This window comes from Zalophus californianus, chromosome 6 (assembly GCF_009762305.2).
Source record: "Zalophus californianus isolate mZalCal1 chromosome 6, mZalCal1.pri.v2, whole genome shotgun sequence".
Classification (NCBI taxonomy): Eukaryota; Metazoa; Chordata; class Mammalia; order Carnivora; family Otariidae; genus Zalophus; species Zalophus californianus.
In genome coordinates this window covers 99,733,011-99,750,788 of record NC_045600.1, presented here as the reverse complement: position 1 = coordinate 99,750,788, position 17,778 = coordinate 99,733,011, and the positions used below count along the sequence as shown (strand labels likewise).

The window sequence follows — 17,778 nt, the reverse complement described above, 5'->3', positions numbered from 1 at the left end:
TGATGCTATCTTCTCATAAAATCCAAACTGATTCATTGAAATATCAAAAAATGGAGAAATTAAAACAGAGATAGATTTATTCAATAAATCCCCATAGAATCCCCCATAGTGGTGATTTCCTTTTATTTATTCATTTATTTTTAAAAAATCACATCACTTAATTGAATTGCAGTAAGGAACTTCTTAAGATCCATTAGTATAAACAGGTGTTAAAAAGTCTAAGGTATTTGTTGGTCAAGTGTTGATTTATATTACATATAGGATTGCTTCCTGGGATGCGCCCCTCCCTCCCCCCCATCCCAGTTCAGGTTTATTGTGTGACAGATGGTTTCACTTCTTCTGAGTGTGGAGAGTTAGGGGCTATGAAGGGGCACTGTGCTTCATTGGCGGGGATTACATGGTCAATTGAAGTTCTCAGTGGACAGGGTTACTCATTCCACAAGTTTATGGGGTGTGGTTTATTTTTCTTTTCCTGTTGAAAATGTGTTTTTGTTTGGCTCTGGCAAAGTTGCCTGCCCTGGGTTCTGAATTGCTGTTCTAGCAGAGTTCTCAGGCCTTGACCTACTTGCATTAACAGCCAAGGAAAGTCTTGAAGAAGCCTTGCCCCGAGGGAACCACTGGGCATTACCATCCTGGTTGATGTTTACTGAGGAGGGGATAGTGCTCCAATGAATGACCCCAGTGATATGCAAAAGTCAGCTTAGCTCCTTTGATTACATAAAATGCTAAACAATACAGAATTTGCTAAACCCATCGTCCTGTGGAAGAAAATTTCTGTAAGACAGTTTCCTGGTGATGGAAGTTACAGTGAATGAAACAATGTTTTAACAAGAGGCATATTCTTTCCTATGGGATTTATGGAAATGGAACATTTTGACTTGAATCAGTGGGTGATGCATTCCCTGCCTCAAAACCTTGGGATAAAGCCAGTGTTTACAAACAATACTTAAAGCAAGCAAATACCTGGGGCACCTGGGTGGCTCAATTGGCTAAGCATCCAACTCTTGGTTTCGGCTCAAGTCATGATCTCTGGGTCCTGGGAGCGAGCCCTGCATTGGGCTCCTTGGTCAGTGGGGAGTCTGCTTAAGATTCTCTCTCTCTCTCCCTCTGCCCCTCCCCCTGCACGTGTATGCTCTCTCTCTAAAATAAATACATAAAATCTTTTTAAAAATGACCAAATACCTCTAATTGACACCCTCGTATGTATTTTCCTTAGCAGAGAAAAGGCCAGTGGTGAGTTGGAATTTGGAGGATAGGAGAAAGGAAAATAAATTATTTTCCTGAATCGATTTCTACTCCTTTAGTTAAGCAGATATGGGTCACGAGTCAAGTGTGGATATTGATTATTCTTTCTATAAAGGTTGTTTTAAAAGTAATTATCTTGAAGGAGCTGACATTTCTGGATACTGGTCAAGTAAGACCAGTCGGACTCAAGACTTTTCTTATTACATCCCTCACTGTGTGGGTCAGTCCAGGCTCCAGCCCTCTTTCCGCTTAGTTTTGCACCTGCTCCCCTCCCACCGCCCCGGGCCACAGCCTTTCCCCACCTTTGTGCCTTCGCTTCCACCGTACCCCCTGCCTATCCCTCCTCTGCACCTGCTGAATTCAACTCATCCTTCCAGACCCAGGCACACGTCACCGTCTGAGACTCCCCTCCCTATGAAAAATCCATTTCTTTCTCTAGTCTCCTGTCCTGGTTTACTTAACTGTACCTGTGAATATATTAGCATAATAGCAGCTTCGTGTCACGCATGCCAGGAGCCAGCTCAGTGCTTTCCATGCAAGGTACCCAACTAGGAAGAAAGAACTAACGTCACCATCGTCACTTTGCAGACGTGGAATGTGGGGCATGGAGAGGTTACACAGTGGCAGAGCCGGGGCCATCCCGGGGACGCAGCCCCGGAACCTAGCTGTGGGCCACTGTGCCGCCTGCAAGATCTTCAGCGGGAACCATTTTGTCCTTCCCAGGTTCCCCGGCGGAGGGCGGTGTGGAGTGGCACGTAGCGGGTGGCAGCACGGGCGGAAATGTGGCCGGCCGAGAGCCTTGCCGGAGAGCCAAGTGTTGGGCCCCGGAGTGAAGTTGGAGGGGGCCGCTACTAGTTAGCTTTCCAGTGCAGCAGGTCACGCAGGTCACGAGGGGCCCTTCTCCGGGAGCCGTCACATGTACTCAGTGCGGAGAAGGCGGGCTGCCTCCCTGCCACGGCACCGTTTCTCATTTCCCTCAAATGTCATGTGTCCCGGTGCCCGTGTTCAACCAGCCTGCGTGACGGACAACAAAGGCCCCCGCTGACCTCCCCGAGTGGACGGTCAGCAGCTAGTGGCCAGGGTCTGCCACTCGGCTTCAGGGACACTGTGCTTCTCGGGAAGGGGTGAGCCATTTTCACCAGTGCCCCCCCCCACCTCCCCCCCCACCAGGTCTGCTGAGGCAGAATCCCCAAGGGGCGGGGCAGGGGACATTTGCTCTGATAACGAAAATCCCGTGGGAGAACCCAATCTAGTAGGACCTGCATCCATTTTCCAAAACACGCTGGCACTTGTTTACTATCATGAAAACCAACTAAAACTATGATTTACATATGTTATTAGAGCATTTTTAATTTAGATATTTGAAATTAATTAATTTATATGCCCTTTCTTAGGTTGCATGTGAAAAGCTTAGATGTGTAATCTCCTTAGGCCTAGAGTCACTATTAAATTTAGGTTGAGAACAAAAACAGCCCTAGTGTCATTTGAATCCAAAGTTAAAAGTTCTTTCCTTTAGTCTTTTGGAAAATGGATACTTTTGTTCATAATCTCAATGACAGGCATATGGCTTTTTGTTTTACTATTTTTTGAAATAGATGTGTAAAGTCTTCTGTAATTGCTGTATTTCACAATAAAATATTTTTTAAATGAATATTATATAACCTGAGGGTCAGCTCAGACTCTGAACACTATAAATTATAGTTTGCTTGTATTTTTGGTGGGGGGGAAGGGCACAGGGAGAGGGAGAGAGAGAATCCCAAGCAGGCTCCATACCCAGCAAGGAGCCCAATGTGGGGGCTCGATCTCACCACCCTGAGATCATGACCTGAGCCAAAATCAAGAATCAGATGCTTAACCAACTGAGCCCCCCAGGTACCACTATAGTCTTTACGTGTGTGTGTGTGTGTGTGTGTGTGTGTGTGTGTGTGTGTGTGTGTGTAATTCAGCTGAGTACATTTAAAGATCAGATTGGCTTTTACTCAATGATTCATGAATTGGGCAGCATCCCATCTAGTCTGTTTGCATAAAATGGAGCTCCTAAATTGTAGTCTTTTTAATGTGTCCCTGCTGCTTGTAATTGGGGGTTTGAGGGGATAGTGGCTAGGAGAGCCAGGCGAAAGAATTATCCAATAATATCCTGGCTCTCTTTTCTCCTTTACAGGGTGAAGCATCAAGTAGAATACCTGGGTCTGAAAGAAAATATCCGAGTGAGAAGAGCTGGTTATGCTTATCGGCGCATCTTCCAAAAATTCCTACAGAGGTAAGAAACTGATGACTGTGGATTTTTTTTTTTCTTGCTTTAAACAGGTTTGTTGAGATATAATTCATTTACCATAGCAGTCACTCCTTTAAAGTATACAATTTTTGGCTTTTTAATGTATTCATAGCCTTGTGCATCCATCATCACGATTAGTTTGAGGACATTTTCATCACCCAAAAAGAAACCCCACTTCCCTAGTCACTGGCCCCCAATTCTCCCCCTCACCTCCTGCCCTAGGCACACACTTCTTTCTGTCTCTGTAGAAAGAATTTAAAAATATTGCCGTTTTTCTGGGCATTGTGTAGAAATAGAATCTCACAGTATGTGTCCTTTGGGACTGGCTTCTTTCAGGTAGCGTAATGATTTTACGGGTCACCCACGCTGTGGTGTGTATCTGCTGCACTTCATTCCTACCCACTGCCCAGTAATATTCGCTTGCACCGATATTGCAGTATTGTATTACATTTTACTTGTTCATCAGCTAGCTGATGGCCATCAGTTGTTTCCACTTTTTGGCTGTGATGAATAACAGAGAATGCTGCTGTCAACAGCCACATACACATTTTTGTGTGGACATATGTTTTTATTTCTCTTGGGTGCTCACCTAACCATAGAATTACGGGGTCCTCTGGTAACTTCTGTTTCACCTTTTTGATGAATTGAGAGATTGGTTTCCAGCGTGGCTGTACCATTTTATGTCCCCACCATCAGTGTTTGAAGGTTTCAGTTTATCTGCATCCTTGCCAACATCTGCGAGTATCTGACTTTGATAATACCCATCCTGTTGGGTATGAAGTGGTATCTCGTTGTGGTTTTGATTTCATGTCCCTGATGGGAAATGATGTTAGGCATATTTCATGTGCTTATTGGCCATTAGGGAAATGTCTGTTCAGCTCCTTTGCCCATTTTTAAATTGAGCTCTTTGTCCTTTTTTATTAAGTTGTAACAGAATTCTTTTTACCATTGTTTATTGTAGAATAAATCAGTAGCCACAAGTATTTGGTCTGCTTAGTGTAACACTTAAGTTCGGGAATTCATGATAATTGTGACACGGGAAGGTTTAACTTGACTGACCAAATAGTAGTATGAAGATGATTTCAGGAAAATATTTAACCTACTTAAGAAAATAAGCTTAAAATATTTAACCTCAAAATTTTTGTAGAGCCCATGTATAAACTTAAACTGATTTTCACGTTTCCATTAAAGTGTATTTGGCAGGACCTGTACTTAAATTGCTCTTATTTCATGCTACTTGTTTTTGAAAAGGATAGAATTTAATGTCCTTAAAATATTACATGGTTTTAACTTCTCTTAACGATTCTAAGTTAATGGGATCCCGCTGTATTTTCTACATCTGTTTACTCTTATTTAAGAGGGAAGAAAGCCATATTTAGCATTTTAATCAGAAAATAATTATGTCAAAAAAATAATTATGTCTTCAGGGTATAGATAGAGAAACAAGATGTAAGAATTTTTTTTTTTAATTCAAATTTTATGTAACGAAGAGGTAGTAGGCCGAAGAAGAGCTTCGTTACGGTTTTTGCGGTTTTTGAAATAGAGTAATTCTAATAAAGTAGTGTTTCCTTGAGGACTGTCCTTGTTCCTTGTGTCCTGAGATTGGAATGACTGGCCTACCCGTCACCAGTGTGGGTTGTCACTGATGTGGAAGGTCGAGAGAGGCCTAACAAAAGGGTAGATCGTTCCATTCAATAAAGTCTCGTTGACTCTGTCTCCACACAGTCAAGATTTCTGTTAATTTGAGAGGCAGACTAGACTAGGCATAAAATCCACGCTCGTGGCTCTCTGAATTGATTAAAGGGCCCACTCCACCTACAGTGGAAGCAGAACTGTATGGCAAGAAGTACTTAGGCGGTTGAGAAAACAAATCTGTCAAGTTCTTGCATTACTATAGCAGCAAACATTTGCCAGTGAACAACTGAGATGTTAATTATGAAAGACTACTCTCCTTTAAACAGATCGATAACACTAGCTAGAATGGGATTTCTCAACTTCAGCTATCAACATTTGGGGCTAGATGAGTCTTTGTTGTGGGGGGGCCATCCTGTGCGTGACGGGATGCTGCCCTCTATCCCTCCCAGGATACACTCAACCAGAAGTGTATCCAGATATTAATGTCCCCTGCTAGGGGGTGGGGGTAAAACCAGTTGAGAACCACACCTTCAGTAATCATTAAAGTTTTTGCAAAACTGCATGTCTTTGACAAATACCCTTTTTTTTAATTAAGAGAAAAAAATTAAATACAGAAAATAGTGAATGAAAAGTATTTCCTCCATCTTTCCCTAACTCAGAAGGGCCTGCCCTCAATAATTCCAAAGCATTCATAATTTTATTCTCCTTCAGTAGTTTTTCCTGTATTTAAGAACTCTTTAATCTGCAAAGTCTCTCCAGTTGACATTACTATTGAAAACTAACCACATATTTTTAAAAATTTAAAGTTGGCGGTTTTTTTGTGGGTGTTTTGTTTGTTGTTTGGTTTTTGGAGAAACTGATTCTGAAAGACCTCGTGCCTTCCATATTATTTAAAAACAGACAAGCCATTGGGGCGCCTGGGTGGCTCAGTCGGCTAAGCATCCAACGCTTGATCTCAGCTCAGGTCATGATCTGAGGGTCATGAGTTCAAACCCTGCATTGGGCTCCACTCTGGGCATGGAGCCTACTTTAAAAAAAAAAAAAAAAAAAACAGACAAGCCATCAAACTTGACTTCCGTAAACAATGCCGTGAGCCTCCGCACTGGGGAGAGCAGGCAGTCCTCAGGAACGTCTGAGCTACCCTGAGTAGGCTGTGTTACATGTTTGTAGCAGCTCCGTAAATGAGCTGTGAAATGACCTGGTTTGGTGATAATATCCGGGCCTCTGTCGAGTGCCATCCTGACCCCACGCATGGGACTTTCTTCTGCGCCTGACACAGAGTAAACATGTAGTGAATCTCTGTTAGCCCCTTTATGTTGAGGGACTTTGACTGAAGTGATTCCATCCTTGGATGTCTCCCCTCTAGCTCTCCTGCTGTGGGCTTTTCCTTTCAGAAGAGACAAATGGACAGCCCTGTCTTATACAGAGCAGGCTCTTTTGATGTCATATATCTTTTGATTTGAGAATGCTAGGAGAGTAATAAAAAGAAAGTTTGGAAGAAAATTTATTTCTCAATAAAAAGTACTCAAAAATGGCTAGCAGGCCGTCTGTGTCCATGGGCAGGGAATATTTCTCCAGAGACAGTGCTGTTTTCCTTAAGGTGTGTGAGTCTGAGATCCTGGTCATGCAGAATAGGGCCAGAGTCCACCACTGTCTGTCTCGTCCCGTGATCCTCTGTGAGTAGTTGAACGGTGTCATACCTTTAGTCTCCTCAGGGCTGAGAAAAAAGGCTTTGTTTATAGAGTTGCTTTCTAGACGCCTGCAGAAAGCCTGCAAAGTGAGAAAATAACAACCTGACAGAGAAGGATGTTTTAATACCCGGCATGACTGCCCATGTGCTTGCTTCCTACATCCCTCCCTGGGAAGGAAGCCCAGAGGTCTAACAGAGCAATGGTTCACACACAACCTAGAGCTTAGAAAATAGGCTTAGCCAATGGGAAATGGGCCTTTGTGTGTGTTCATTTCCTCTCTGAAAAATCCTTTATGTTTATCAAAACCATCCCTCTTGACTGTGAAAAATCAAAAGATGCCGTAATATCCCCACCGATGGGCCATGTGCTCTTGAAGTAAGGCCTGCCCTGCCTTCAGAAGGAACACCCTATTTGCCGCCCCCAATACAACTCTCATATCTTTAGAAAGTGTCAAAAGCTATTCGAAATGGCAGCCACTTTTGAGTCTTGCTTGGGAAAATAGTTGTAAATTCTCAGAAAACAACTTCTCAAGCTAGGCAGCCTATGCCCCTTACTGTGGCTGAAGAAAAAAACAAGTGTGGGTCCTGATTCTTAGGAAGAAAAACCTGATAGGAACATAAGAGCTTTCTAAAATTGTTCTTATGGCACCATTTACACACCTCACCAACATACTTCCCTTGACCTTGACCCAGCCTCTCAGAATGTGGGGGGCGGGGGAAAGGGATATTTGTGAGGAAAGTCAATCCATATCCTGGGCAAGGAAGAGGAAAGAATAGAAGGCTCAGGAAAACATGGGGTGTCAAGAGTGTCCTACGAGCTGCCAAGACTTTCATGTCCTTGGATGTCAGAAATATCCTCAACTCCAGTGCCAGCAGCGAGAGGTCACTGGGGTCAGGGCATTTCCTCTGAGGAGGAAACATTGATTGGTCCTCTGAGATAACGAGGAGCCCATGACCCACCAGTCCGAGGCAAAGAGAAGAGCCAGCACACAGGCCTTGAAATGAAATATTGGCATAGTTGGGTCTTAAACTGAAAATGCTTGATGAGGGGAATGTAAGCTACGGTCCTCACCTCTCCAAAGCTATCACAGGTACCATGTAGGCGGCACGCCATTGCCTTCCGACCCCTGTTTCCAGCAACATGTCCTGGAGGACAGGTGAACTGGTGGGGGTCTTCCTTAGTGGGAGAGCCTTATACGAGAATTGGGCACTGGTCTCTCCACTGAACACAAAAGGAAGTGAGGAGGGCACCTCAGGCTTCATGAAAGCTAGGGGAACACAGCGATGGTCTGTGGTCAGAGGGCCCTGGGAACGCCACGCAAAACCCACATCTCGCCCGGACCCAAACTATTAGAAGCCTTACCCTGTCAGCTAAAGGGAGAGAAAGTCTGCAAAACAACTTCCTTACTATAAAAAAATCAAATGCGAAATGCAGCATCATTTTAATAGGGGTGGGGGTATGTGAGTTGCAAAGAGCTGCCCGTTTGTTTATGGTTGCACGGTATGGATACTTGCCTTTAGAATTTTGATTAGGTGGAGCCAAGCAGAATTGGACTGTTAGAAATTTGTCACCTTGGAGGCCGGGTTTTTTTCTTTCTCTCCCATAGCCTGCATGAATTTTTCTCCTTCATCCATTTAGACTGCCAGTGCATTCCTACTTGTTCAGCGGGTCTCCAGTGGCATCTAGAAAAGTTTTGCTATCCGTCATTTATATGTGGCTTTGTTTGTTGGAACTCATTATGCCACACATGAAATATATTCGTACAAATGCGTGGCTTCAACTGGGTATTTTCATTTTTAAGTTTTTTGTCTCTAATTAGGGGATAGGAGGGTTTGCTTCTCCAAGGCATTTAAGACATTATCAAGCAAGACGTGGGTATTTGGGAGCATCAGAGAGGGTGCCACCTTAGTCCCAACCAGCCAATCCTGAAGTAAGAACCTGTTTCTCTCCACTTAGTGCGTTCTGGGTCCTGAAGGCCTGGCGGCTCTTCTTTTCAAGATTCCTTTCTCCCTTCTCCCTTCAATGCCATAAGTCAGTCAAATCCTCGTATAGCTTCTGGAAACAAAGGGCCTGGCTTCCCTAGAGGCCTGGAGCCCAATCATTGCTTGTGTTCTGGACGTGCCTACACACAGGCCATGCCCTCCAACTTCCCTTCTACACTCCTCTGTGATTTCTTCTCCCCGCCCTCCCCCCCCCACTTCTTTCCTTCCTTCCACTTCATGTCTTTGGGACCTTCGATATCTGACATCCTGTAGTGCTTAGTATGTCAGCCTCTTGCATAATTACAATGTTTATAGCACAGATGTGTAGTAGACTGTATGGTCTTTAAAAGAAATACATACACATAAGCCACTCCATGGCTTATAGGTAGATTTGTGATTAAAGAAACAGATTGGGGTTCACATCTCAGCTCTGACAGTTACTAGCTAAGTAGCCATAGGTGAGTCTCTATTTGCCTCTGTTTCCTACTCTGCAAAGTGGAAAGACCAACCAAATCAGGTGGCTGTAAGAAGAAAATGAGATCATACATCTAAAGCACCAAGGGGCGCCTGGGTGGCTCAGTCATTAAACGTCTGCCTTCAGCTCAGGTCATGATCCCAGGGTCCTGGGATCGAGCCCCACATCGGGCTCCCTGCTCCGCGGGAAGTCTGCTTCTCCCTCTCCCATTCCCCCTACTTGTGTTCCCTCTCTTGCTGTCTGTCAAATAAATAAATAAAATCTTTAAAAGACAAAGCACCAAGAACAGCACTTGAAGCAGGGAGAGCACCCCGTAGATGTTGGCCGTTTGCTGTTAGTTATGACTGCTGAGCCCGGACATTGGGGAAGGTGCTAGATGTGTAGTATGAACTACACAGGTGTGGCATCCACGCGAGGAGTTCTTGTCCTCGTGGAGGAGGCATAAATGAATTAAGTGCAAACATGAATATAATTACAAACTATAATATATGCTCTGCAGGAAAAATATTACTTTCTATGAGAGAAACTAGCAGGGGAGGGGAGATGTTTGCTTGAGTAGTCCAGAAAGGCCCCTCTGGAACTGTCACGGAAGGGTAGTCCCTCTGCACTGGAGCCAGCCACATAAGGTGTTTACTGAACGGCACACTTGGTAGAGGGGACAGCATGGGCCAGGCTCTGAGGAGGGAGAGTTTAGTGTGCATGAAGAAGAGGCCATCCTCCCAGGAACACAGTGAGTAGGCGAGAACGTAGCGAGAAGAGCCAAGGACCGCATGACCAGGGCCTTGGGACTCAAGATGCGCAGAATTCCGAAGGTGAAAGTGAATACTTAGTAATAACTGCTGCTTATAGGGAGCTTGATAAAACTCTTTGCATTAACTGTCAAGTGTGCAGAAGAAATTGGGGGAAATCACTGCTGAGAAAAGAAGGTTTGATTTTGCCCAAAGATTGTCACTGGCCACCTTCAGGAGTGCTATTTTTAGACGATGGTAGAAAGGAAAAGCAGATTTTCACCGGGGTGTTAACATGGAAACGGTCGGCTAGGGAGTGGGTAGGAGGGATGCTCCAAAATGGGAATACCAGACCCGCTGGAGTTTTGCAGCTGTTGAGACCCATCCCTCGGCCCTAGAACCGAGGTGAGTGGATCTCCAGGACCCTGCAGCACTGGGTGCCTTTGGTGGATAGTCCAGTCTGAGTCTGACCCTTCTCTCCCCAACTGTCCTCACAGGTACGCCATTCTGACCAAAGCCACCTGGCCCTCGTGGAGAGGGGACGAGAAACAAGGGGTCCTCCATTTGCTGCAGTCCGTCAACATGGACAATGACCAGTTCCAGCTCGGAAGGAGCAAAGTGTTCATCAAAGCCCCCGAGTCTGTGAGTGTGCGGCTGCCCCCCGGTCATTGCCTCAGGGCCACCCCTCTTCCCATACACCTCTCCTGCCCTTCCCCACACATGGCTGGCTGCCTTCTCCCCCCTTCCATCCATTTGTGCCTTCGGTGTCCTCTCCCTTGCTGCCGATCCCTGTGTGGGTCATTCCCCACATCCCTGCTCCTGTAGCCTTCAGAGCATGCAGCAGGTATAAGAAGAAGTCATCATAGAGTAGTTTCTCTTCTTTCCCATTGTCTCTCATTCTAGACGGTAATCCCATCGAGGTCAGGGACTCTTGTCCCTGTGATAGGCCATTGTGTACTCAGAGCCTTGTATAGAACGTGGCTCATAGCAGGTGCCCACCAGTTATTTATAGTGTCCAGTAGTGCCTAAGCTGAAAGGGACTTCTTTGTCCCACACAGGGACTTCTTTGTCCCACACAGGACTTCTTTGACCACACATGGTCAACTTACATCCTCACCTGGGCAACACCAGTCAGGTCACTGACACACGGACACAGGCTTCCTCCTCAAAGGTAGAACAGAGCTCAGGGTGAGAAGTCTCGGGACTATATCTTGAAGACCATGAGGGAGCCTGGAAAGAACTTTGAGGAGAAAATTAGGGAGGAGGAGAAATCTGAGTTCATGGAACACAAATATTTACCTGTAAGATAAACATGCATTTTTACAATTCACAAACATATTAGACCTCCACAGATTCACTGGAGGAACTTCTTTATCTTCCCTGATGGGGAGGTGGTCACTGTGAGCCTAATGAACTTCTGTAGGAAGTTCTCAGTTCCTAAGCTGGATTCCTTTGAGCAGAACCGTCAGTTCTTCTGCCCAATTAGCTCTGGGACTAGGGGATGAAGACATTACTTTTTAAGATGGAGAAACTTCTGGAACTAACCAAGGTTAGGCATCATCATTTCCTGAGGTTTCTTGAACAATCGTAAGACTCCATTTCAGGAGTCTATGGTGAGCTTGGCAAAATTAGTCATCAGATCAAGGGGAAATAGCATGAGAACTGGCAGTGTTGGTGATGGTGGGAACACTTGAACTTGAGGCAAACCCCGGTCTTTCCATGAGTTCTCTCTTCTAGAATGGGCCCCACAGCCCATGTTCTGCCTCAGAGGATCAGCCTGAGACCCAGAAATGATAATGGTTGTGACTGAATGGCTTTAAGAACCATAAAAATTATTAAATAAATAAGTGGCACACATCAATTGAACCCATTTATGAAAAGTTTGTGGTAGCATTTTCCACTTCGAGTTATTTGTAGCTTCACAGCAATTTCATTTCCAAATATAAAATGAAAATGTTGTGTCATATACCATTAAGCAACCCACAGAGCAGTTCCTGTTCTTTCTAAAATGGGATGGAGTGATTTATCAGTACAATGCAGAACTCCTCTGTTGTCTTATACCCGCTTTTACTTTTTTGTCTTGCTAAATTTTCACATATAATTAGAACAGCCTCAATATTTTTCATACTTTTTTTTTTTTCTGATTTAGTTGAGCTGTGGGGTTTTACTTCCAAAGTCAGGGTTTATTTTGGGTTTGCTTTTCCTTGTCTTTCTCCCAAATGCTTTATTACCATCACCTGATTCCCCTTTTCCCCATGTTTTTACGCACACGTATACGCAAACGCGCGCGTGCACATACCTTCACCACTAATCTCTCCCTTTCCCCATCACTCATCCATCCACATCGAGCGCTGACATTGCCAACACTTTACAGAAACTGGTTTTTAAAAATCAACGTTATGATTTTGTCTTGACTTTTATAGTAAATGTTCTGACTATACAAAATAACCCATTTGCGTTAAGAACCCACATTAGACATCAGACACCAAAAGGTTTGGTTTTGCTTATTTGTTACATGTGTCCATGATTTGGGGTTTATTTTCCTCTCTTTCTTTTCCTTTTTTCTTGAACCTCCCTCTAACCCGCATGACTTGTGGAAAAAACCTAAGACCCAGCTAATCTTTGATAATCTATAGGAAGTTGGGAATTGGTTGCCTCCTGCTTTCTGAGTCACAAGTGTATTTTCTGTGACACTCCCAAAATAGTTCTGGGAAAGAAGAAAACAAGGCTTACTCAGAAACCCAACACACAAGATAAGAAAAACCAACGAATATTCTTCAAACAAGCAACCACAGGGCTCAGATTTTAACCATTCTGTCCAAATGTGCAACCATGTCTTCCTTTTGTTTTTGGAAATCTCCTCGTGCCTGTTGTTAATGGTGCTGAGGGCTGCAGAATGAAGCAGCCCCTTCCCTTTTGAGTTTGAGATGTTGTTTTTGCACAGCTGGGGCCTGTGGGAAGCAGAAGCTGAGGGACAGGAAGGGACTGAGTATAGACCCAGATGAACAGAGGCAACAAATCAAGCCTGGCTGCCTTCAAAGCAAATTCACTTGTTTACTTCTGGAACATTTCTGCACTGACTTGTCATCATCTTTACTTGTTTTCATTGGTACATCTTATTTTGTTTCCTAGAGAGTCACGAAAACCACTTCCTAGGTGAATGAGAAAGTTTCCCACCATTTCATGAGTTGATCAAAGGCAGATTTACAGAGAAAGACTTGCATGTCAAAGTGAGGAAGAGCCTGGCAGGGCCTGGAAGACCTGGAAGGTTCACTTTCCTGACCCACCCAACCTTAATCCCGGAGATAACAGAAATATGTGGCCGGTGTCGTGGCTGATGAGCTGGATGAAATAAGGTGTTCTAGAATATAAATCTAGAATGCTTCCTGAGCCCCAGTGGGCACCCGGCACATTACAGCTGTTTGCTCTCATCTTCATTATTCCAGAGCTCCGCTGAGGAGCGTGGGAGCAGTCGGGATTGTCAAAATGGCCTGAGTCTCAGGACCTGCCAGTGTTTGATGTAGGCCCTCAAACCAAACAGTCTCGGTCCCTCTCATTGAGCCCATGTCCGTTCATTGCACATCTGAAGTCCAGCTCCAGTTGCTCTGGTTATTACGCTCTGGCCCAGGGAGTCCTTGGAGACTGTGCAGCAGGACGTGTGTCCTTTCATGGAACTGAAAGTAGGGCAGCTCTCTTTCCACAGCAGCACAAGCTCTGCTCCCACAGAAGCTGGAAACTGTGAAGAGGCTGCACGCAGCAGTAAATGACAGGCTCCTCCTCTCGTCTAGCCAGCTAATACCCTCCTGGGATCAAGGCGGGGAGCCAGTGGATAAATGGTGAATCACTCATTAGATGTGCACAAATTGGGAGCAAGGCAGGGCAGGCATTATCAAGGTCTGACTGACGCCAGATACGGCTATTTGCCGTTATGTTTTTTGTTAAACGAAGAAAACAGAGATAAAGACGGTCCAGTGATTATAAACCATATGCCCTACTAATCATGTTTTCACATTCGTTCACGAGTCTGAGAAGCCACTTCCCAGGTTATGTCCTTGACTAAATTGAGTGTCCCCGATAACCAAAGAAAGTGACCTTCAGGTCTTGTGAGTTGGCTCACATTTGCCTTCTCTACGTTCACAGCTCTTCCTTCTAGAAGAAATGAGAGAGAGAAAGTATGATGGGTATGCTCGAGTGATACAGAAATCATGGAGGAAATTTGTGGCCCGGAAGAAATACGTCCAAATGAGAGAAGAAGGTATTTCAGTCGTTTTGTTTCGTGCATTTCACAAATCTCGAGAATAATTTTGAGTTTAGGTGAAGTTACAGGTGTTCACTTTATTCTGCGTATAAGGTCATGCGTTAAAAATCTTACATTCACGTAGAGTTTCTCTTGTGTTTTTCCACACGATTTTCCTCCTCTTTCCGGGGAACTGACCCTCCCATCTTCTCTGTCCTTTCGGTTATTACAGCCTCAGACCTTCTGTTGAACAAGAAGGAGAGAAGGAGAAACAGTATTAACAGGAACTTCATCGGGGATTACATCGGGATGGACGAGCACCCGGAACTCCAGCAGTTTGTGGGGAAGAGGGAGAAGATCGATTTTGCAGACACAGTGACCAAGTACGACAGGAGGTTCAAGGTACACACTGACCGCTGCCCATTGTGGGGAAAGTTGCCACTTTGAGACGTCTTGTCCACCTTCTTAAAGCACATTTCCCTACAGGGTGTAAAGCGAGACTTGCTTCTTACTCCTAAGTGCTTGTACTTAATTGGACGAGAGAAGGTCAAACAGGGCCCAGACAAAGGCCTGGTGAAGGAGGTGCTGAAGCGGAGAATTGAGATGGAGAGAATCTTGTCCGTGTCCCTCAGGTGAGTGGCAAGCGTTGGAGGCACAGGGCTGCCCATCCCTCCTCATCACCGCCATCTGCCGTTCCAAACACAGCCTGGAAAAAGGCCTGGCCAGGTTCCCCAGTTGTGAAAATCATGGTGAAGAGAACTGAGTGTCGTCTTCCTCCCTGAGGAGACCTGACCTTCATAGGTCTCAAGAATGAGATTCCAAGAAGTGGCCTTCTGGTCAGCTCCACTAGTCAGGGGGGTACTCAGATCCTTTGTTCTCATAAAACGTGAGAGAAAAACCTGTTATTCGAAACTGAGTATAAAAGCTCTGACTGAAGTGGGGCCCAGGGACCAGAGTCTGTCCCCAAGCCCACCTCACCCATGTCGAAGACTTAACCCACTTCCCGCCAAAGGCCCAAGCAGAGGTTCGCATCCACTCCTCAGTATTGCCTTTTAGTTTGTTGTGACCGTGGATTGTCCTGGGAGGGAAGTGTCTTTGGACTCCTGAAGTTCCTTTTTGCCTGTTCGGGCATGGAGGGAGTACAAATGGTCTCCATAATCTGTAGCCCTGGAGTCATTGCTAAATGCTCCCTTCAGCCCCAGGTTCACAGGCAGGGTTCCTGGCTCTTCCCGTCAGCAGTCGGGCTTTCTTTTGACAGAGGGGCTTGTATGTGTGAGGAGACTTCCTTAAATCATCCCATGCTCAGATCTCCCAGACTAAATTCCCTCTGATGAGAGGAAATCCTTCCAGTACACAGAAGGCTAAGAAAAGGGGAAGAAAGGCCCCTTTGAGCTCAGTAGCTTCCCCCTTGAGTTGCGTCCCTGGACCCTTCTGAGGAGATTGTTGCTTCTGTCAGGGAAAGCGGCGGGCCACCATTGCATTAAAAGTGGTGCTGTTCTGGCTGCTTATGAACATGTCTTCTGGAATTGGGACACCTCTCAACTGTTATTCCACACAGAAGACAAAACTGCTGCTCTCGGGGAAAAAGCCAGGGTTTTGTGTGCTCAGGCCTCCAACCTACCAGGCTGGAAATCCTGGCTCCGGTGTGTAATCCAAAACAGATTTCAAGTTGTGTCCATTCTTGCCTGTGTCACTGTGGTTTCTGATTCTCTCTGTTCCCGGTTTTCCTGATAAAGGGCCAGGTGGTGCTGTGAGGTTAAGTGTTTAAAACATTTCAGCTGGTAAAACTTCTAAGCGGATGAGTCCATCAGCCGCCTCTCTAGCAGCCCCACATCAGGTGGCCCTCAGTGCCGTGGGTTGGCAAGAAGAGCTCTCAGCACTGTCCCGTTTTCAGGTCTTCCTGAGCATTCAGCTCACCGGCTAGGTCACAGCCCGAGCTGGGCAGCCTGCTGGCCACACTTCCTGGCTAGCTGGGCTCTGAGGCTGCCCTTGTTGTTCCAAGGAACCCGACTGGAAGCTTCTTGTTTTCTTGCATGGGGACCAGCTGCACCTGGGCAAACGGGGTTAGCCGAAACATGCTGTGTACTCTTGACAGGAGCTGTGGCTGAACGCCAGGGCATCATAGCTCCAGGGCGTCTGTGCTCATCTGTGATGATTCTTCCTGTTATTATTGCCCAGGCCCGTCTTTAGCCTGCAGACCACTCAAGCAGCGCTTGATCATAAGTAATCATATGTCTACATTTGTATCAGCCACTTTGACACTATCTTTTTCGTCTAGTCCTTGAGATTTATCAAGGTGTGTGGGATATCCCCACTCAGATTTTTTCCTTTTGTCTTCTCTCACAGCCTCTGGGGATACAGTGTCTTGTGGTAAAACCACCTTCCTCTGCCTTCTCTTGAGTATTCATGGTCTAGACATTTGCTCCCTTATGGCCTTTCCTTATTAGAGGATGTAGTAAAATGAGGTACTTAGCCTAAAAGTTGTTCTGGCTCTCCGGAAAGAAAAGAGTCTGAGTCATTGTAACTTGTGATCTGTGCATGTTACAGTTACTGAGCCTTACACTCACCAAGTTTAATTCTGTTCCCTTATTTCCTTCATCCACTGGGTTAGGCCAGTAATCTAAACCAAGTGAGGAATGCAACCAGATGGGTGATGGTTTGTGCAGAATCAAACCCAGAGGAGAAATTGATTGTGCTACCAGACCACCAAATTTGTGTGTGTGTGTGTGTGTGTGTGTGTGTTCTCAAAATATTTCAATACTGGTATAGAGAAGGATTTTAACAGTTTTAATTCAGGGAAAAAGTTGTATCATGTGTATGTTAGCTGAAGACAGGCTTAGTGCTTGACTACTGGCTGGAATGATCACCTAATGGCTTCTTCTAGTGAAGACCATCAAAGTGCCCATAAGCTCGGTCTTCTGGACCACCTCTAACTCTTATGACCCCTGTAAAAGCAGAATGGGCTCACAGCTCCCAATCAAACTAACCAACCGTGCAAAAACAACCACATGACAGTTTGGGAAATGAGAGCATGACTATTTAATACGAAGGATTTAGTGTTGATTTCTTGAGGTGTGATCATGGTGTGGTGGTTATTTTTGTCTAAAGGGGCTTTGTTTGGGGCACCTGGCTGGCTCAGTTGGTAGAGAATGTGACTCTTGATCTCAGGGTTGTGAGTTCGAGCCCCACGTTGGGTGTAGAGATTACTTAAAAATAATACCTTAAAAAAAGAAAAGAAAAGAGGCTTTGCCTTTCCTTGATAAACAATGAAACATTCAAGGATAAGATAATGTTTATACTTTGCTCTTACATAACGTAGTTTGTGTGTGGCAGTAGGGGTAGTGTAAGCATAGACAAATATGATTGTGGATTGATAATTGCTGAAACCTCCCAAGGTATGGAGGTTCATTCTGCTCTTCTACGTTTTTAAAATATTTGAAATTTTCCATAATAAAAGTCTTTCCTAATCCTCTGGTAGACATCATATTTTTAGAAGTTTTTACCTTTTAT

The 17,778-nt window shown here is 45.1% G+C and overlaps 1 protein-coding gene across 3 annotated transcripts in view; it reads left to right on the top strand.

Annotated features, from left to right (window-relative positions):
• Positions 1-17,778, top strand: part of MYO1E (myosin IE) — a 189,004-nt gene that overhangs the window by 147,294 nt on the left and 23,932 nt on the right. For all 3 annotated transcript variants that reach the window (XM_027571990.2, XM_027571991.2, XM_027571992.2), the window contains 5 exons: positions 3,407-3,505; positions 10,529-10,673; positions 14,172-14,286; positions 14,501-14,670; positions 14,755-14,900. In XM_027571990.2, the coding sequence (XP_027427791.1) occupies positions 3,407-3,505; positions 10,529-10,673; positions 14,172-14,286; positions 14,501-14,670; positions 14,755-14,900 (675 nt within the window). The remainder of the gene's footprint in view (positions 1-3,406; positions 3,506-10,528; positions 10,674-14,171; positions 14,287-14,500; positions 14,671-14,754; positions 14,901-17,778) is intronic.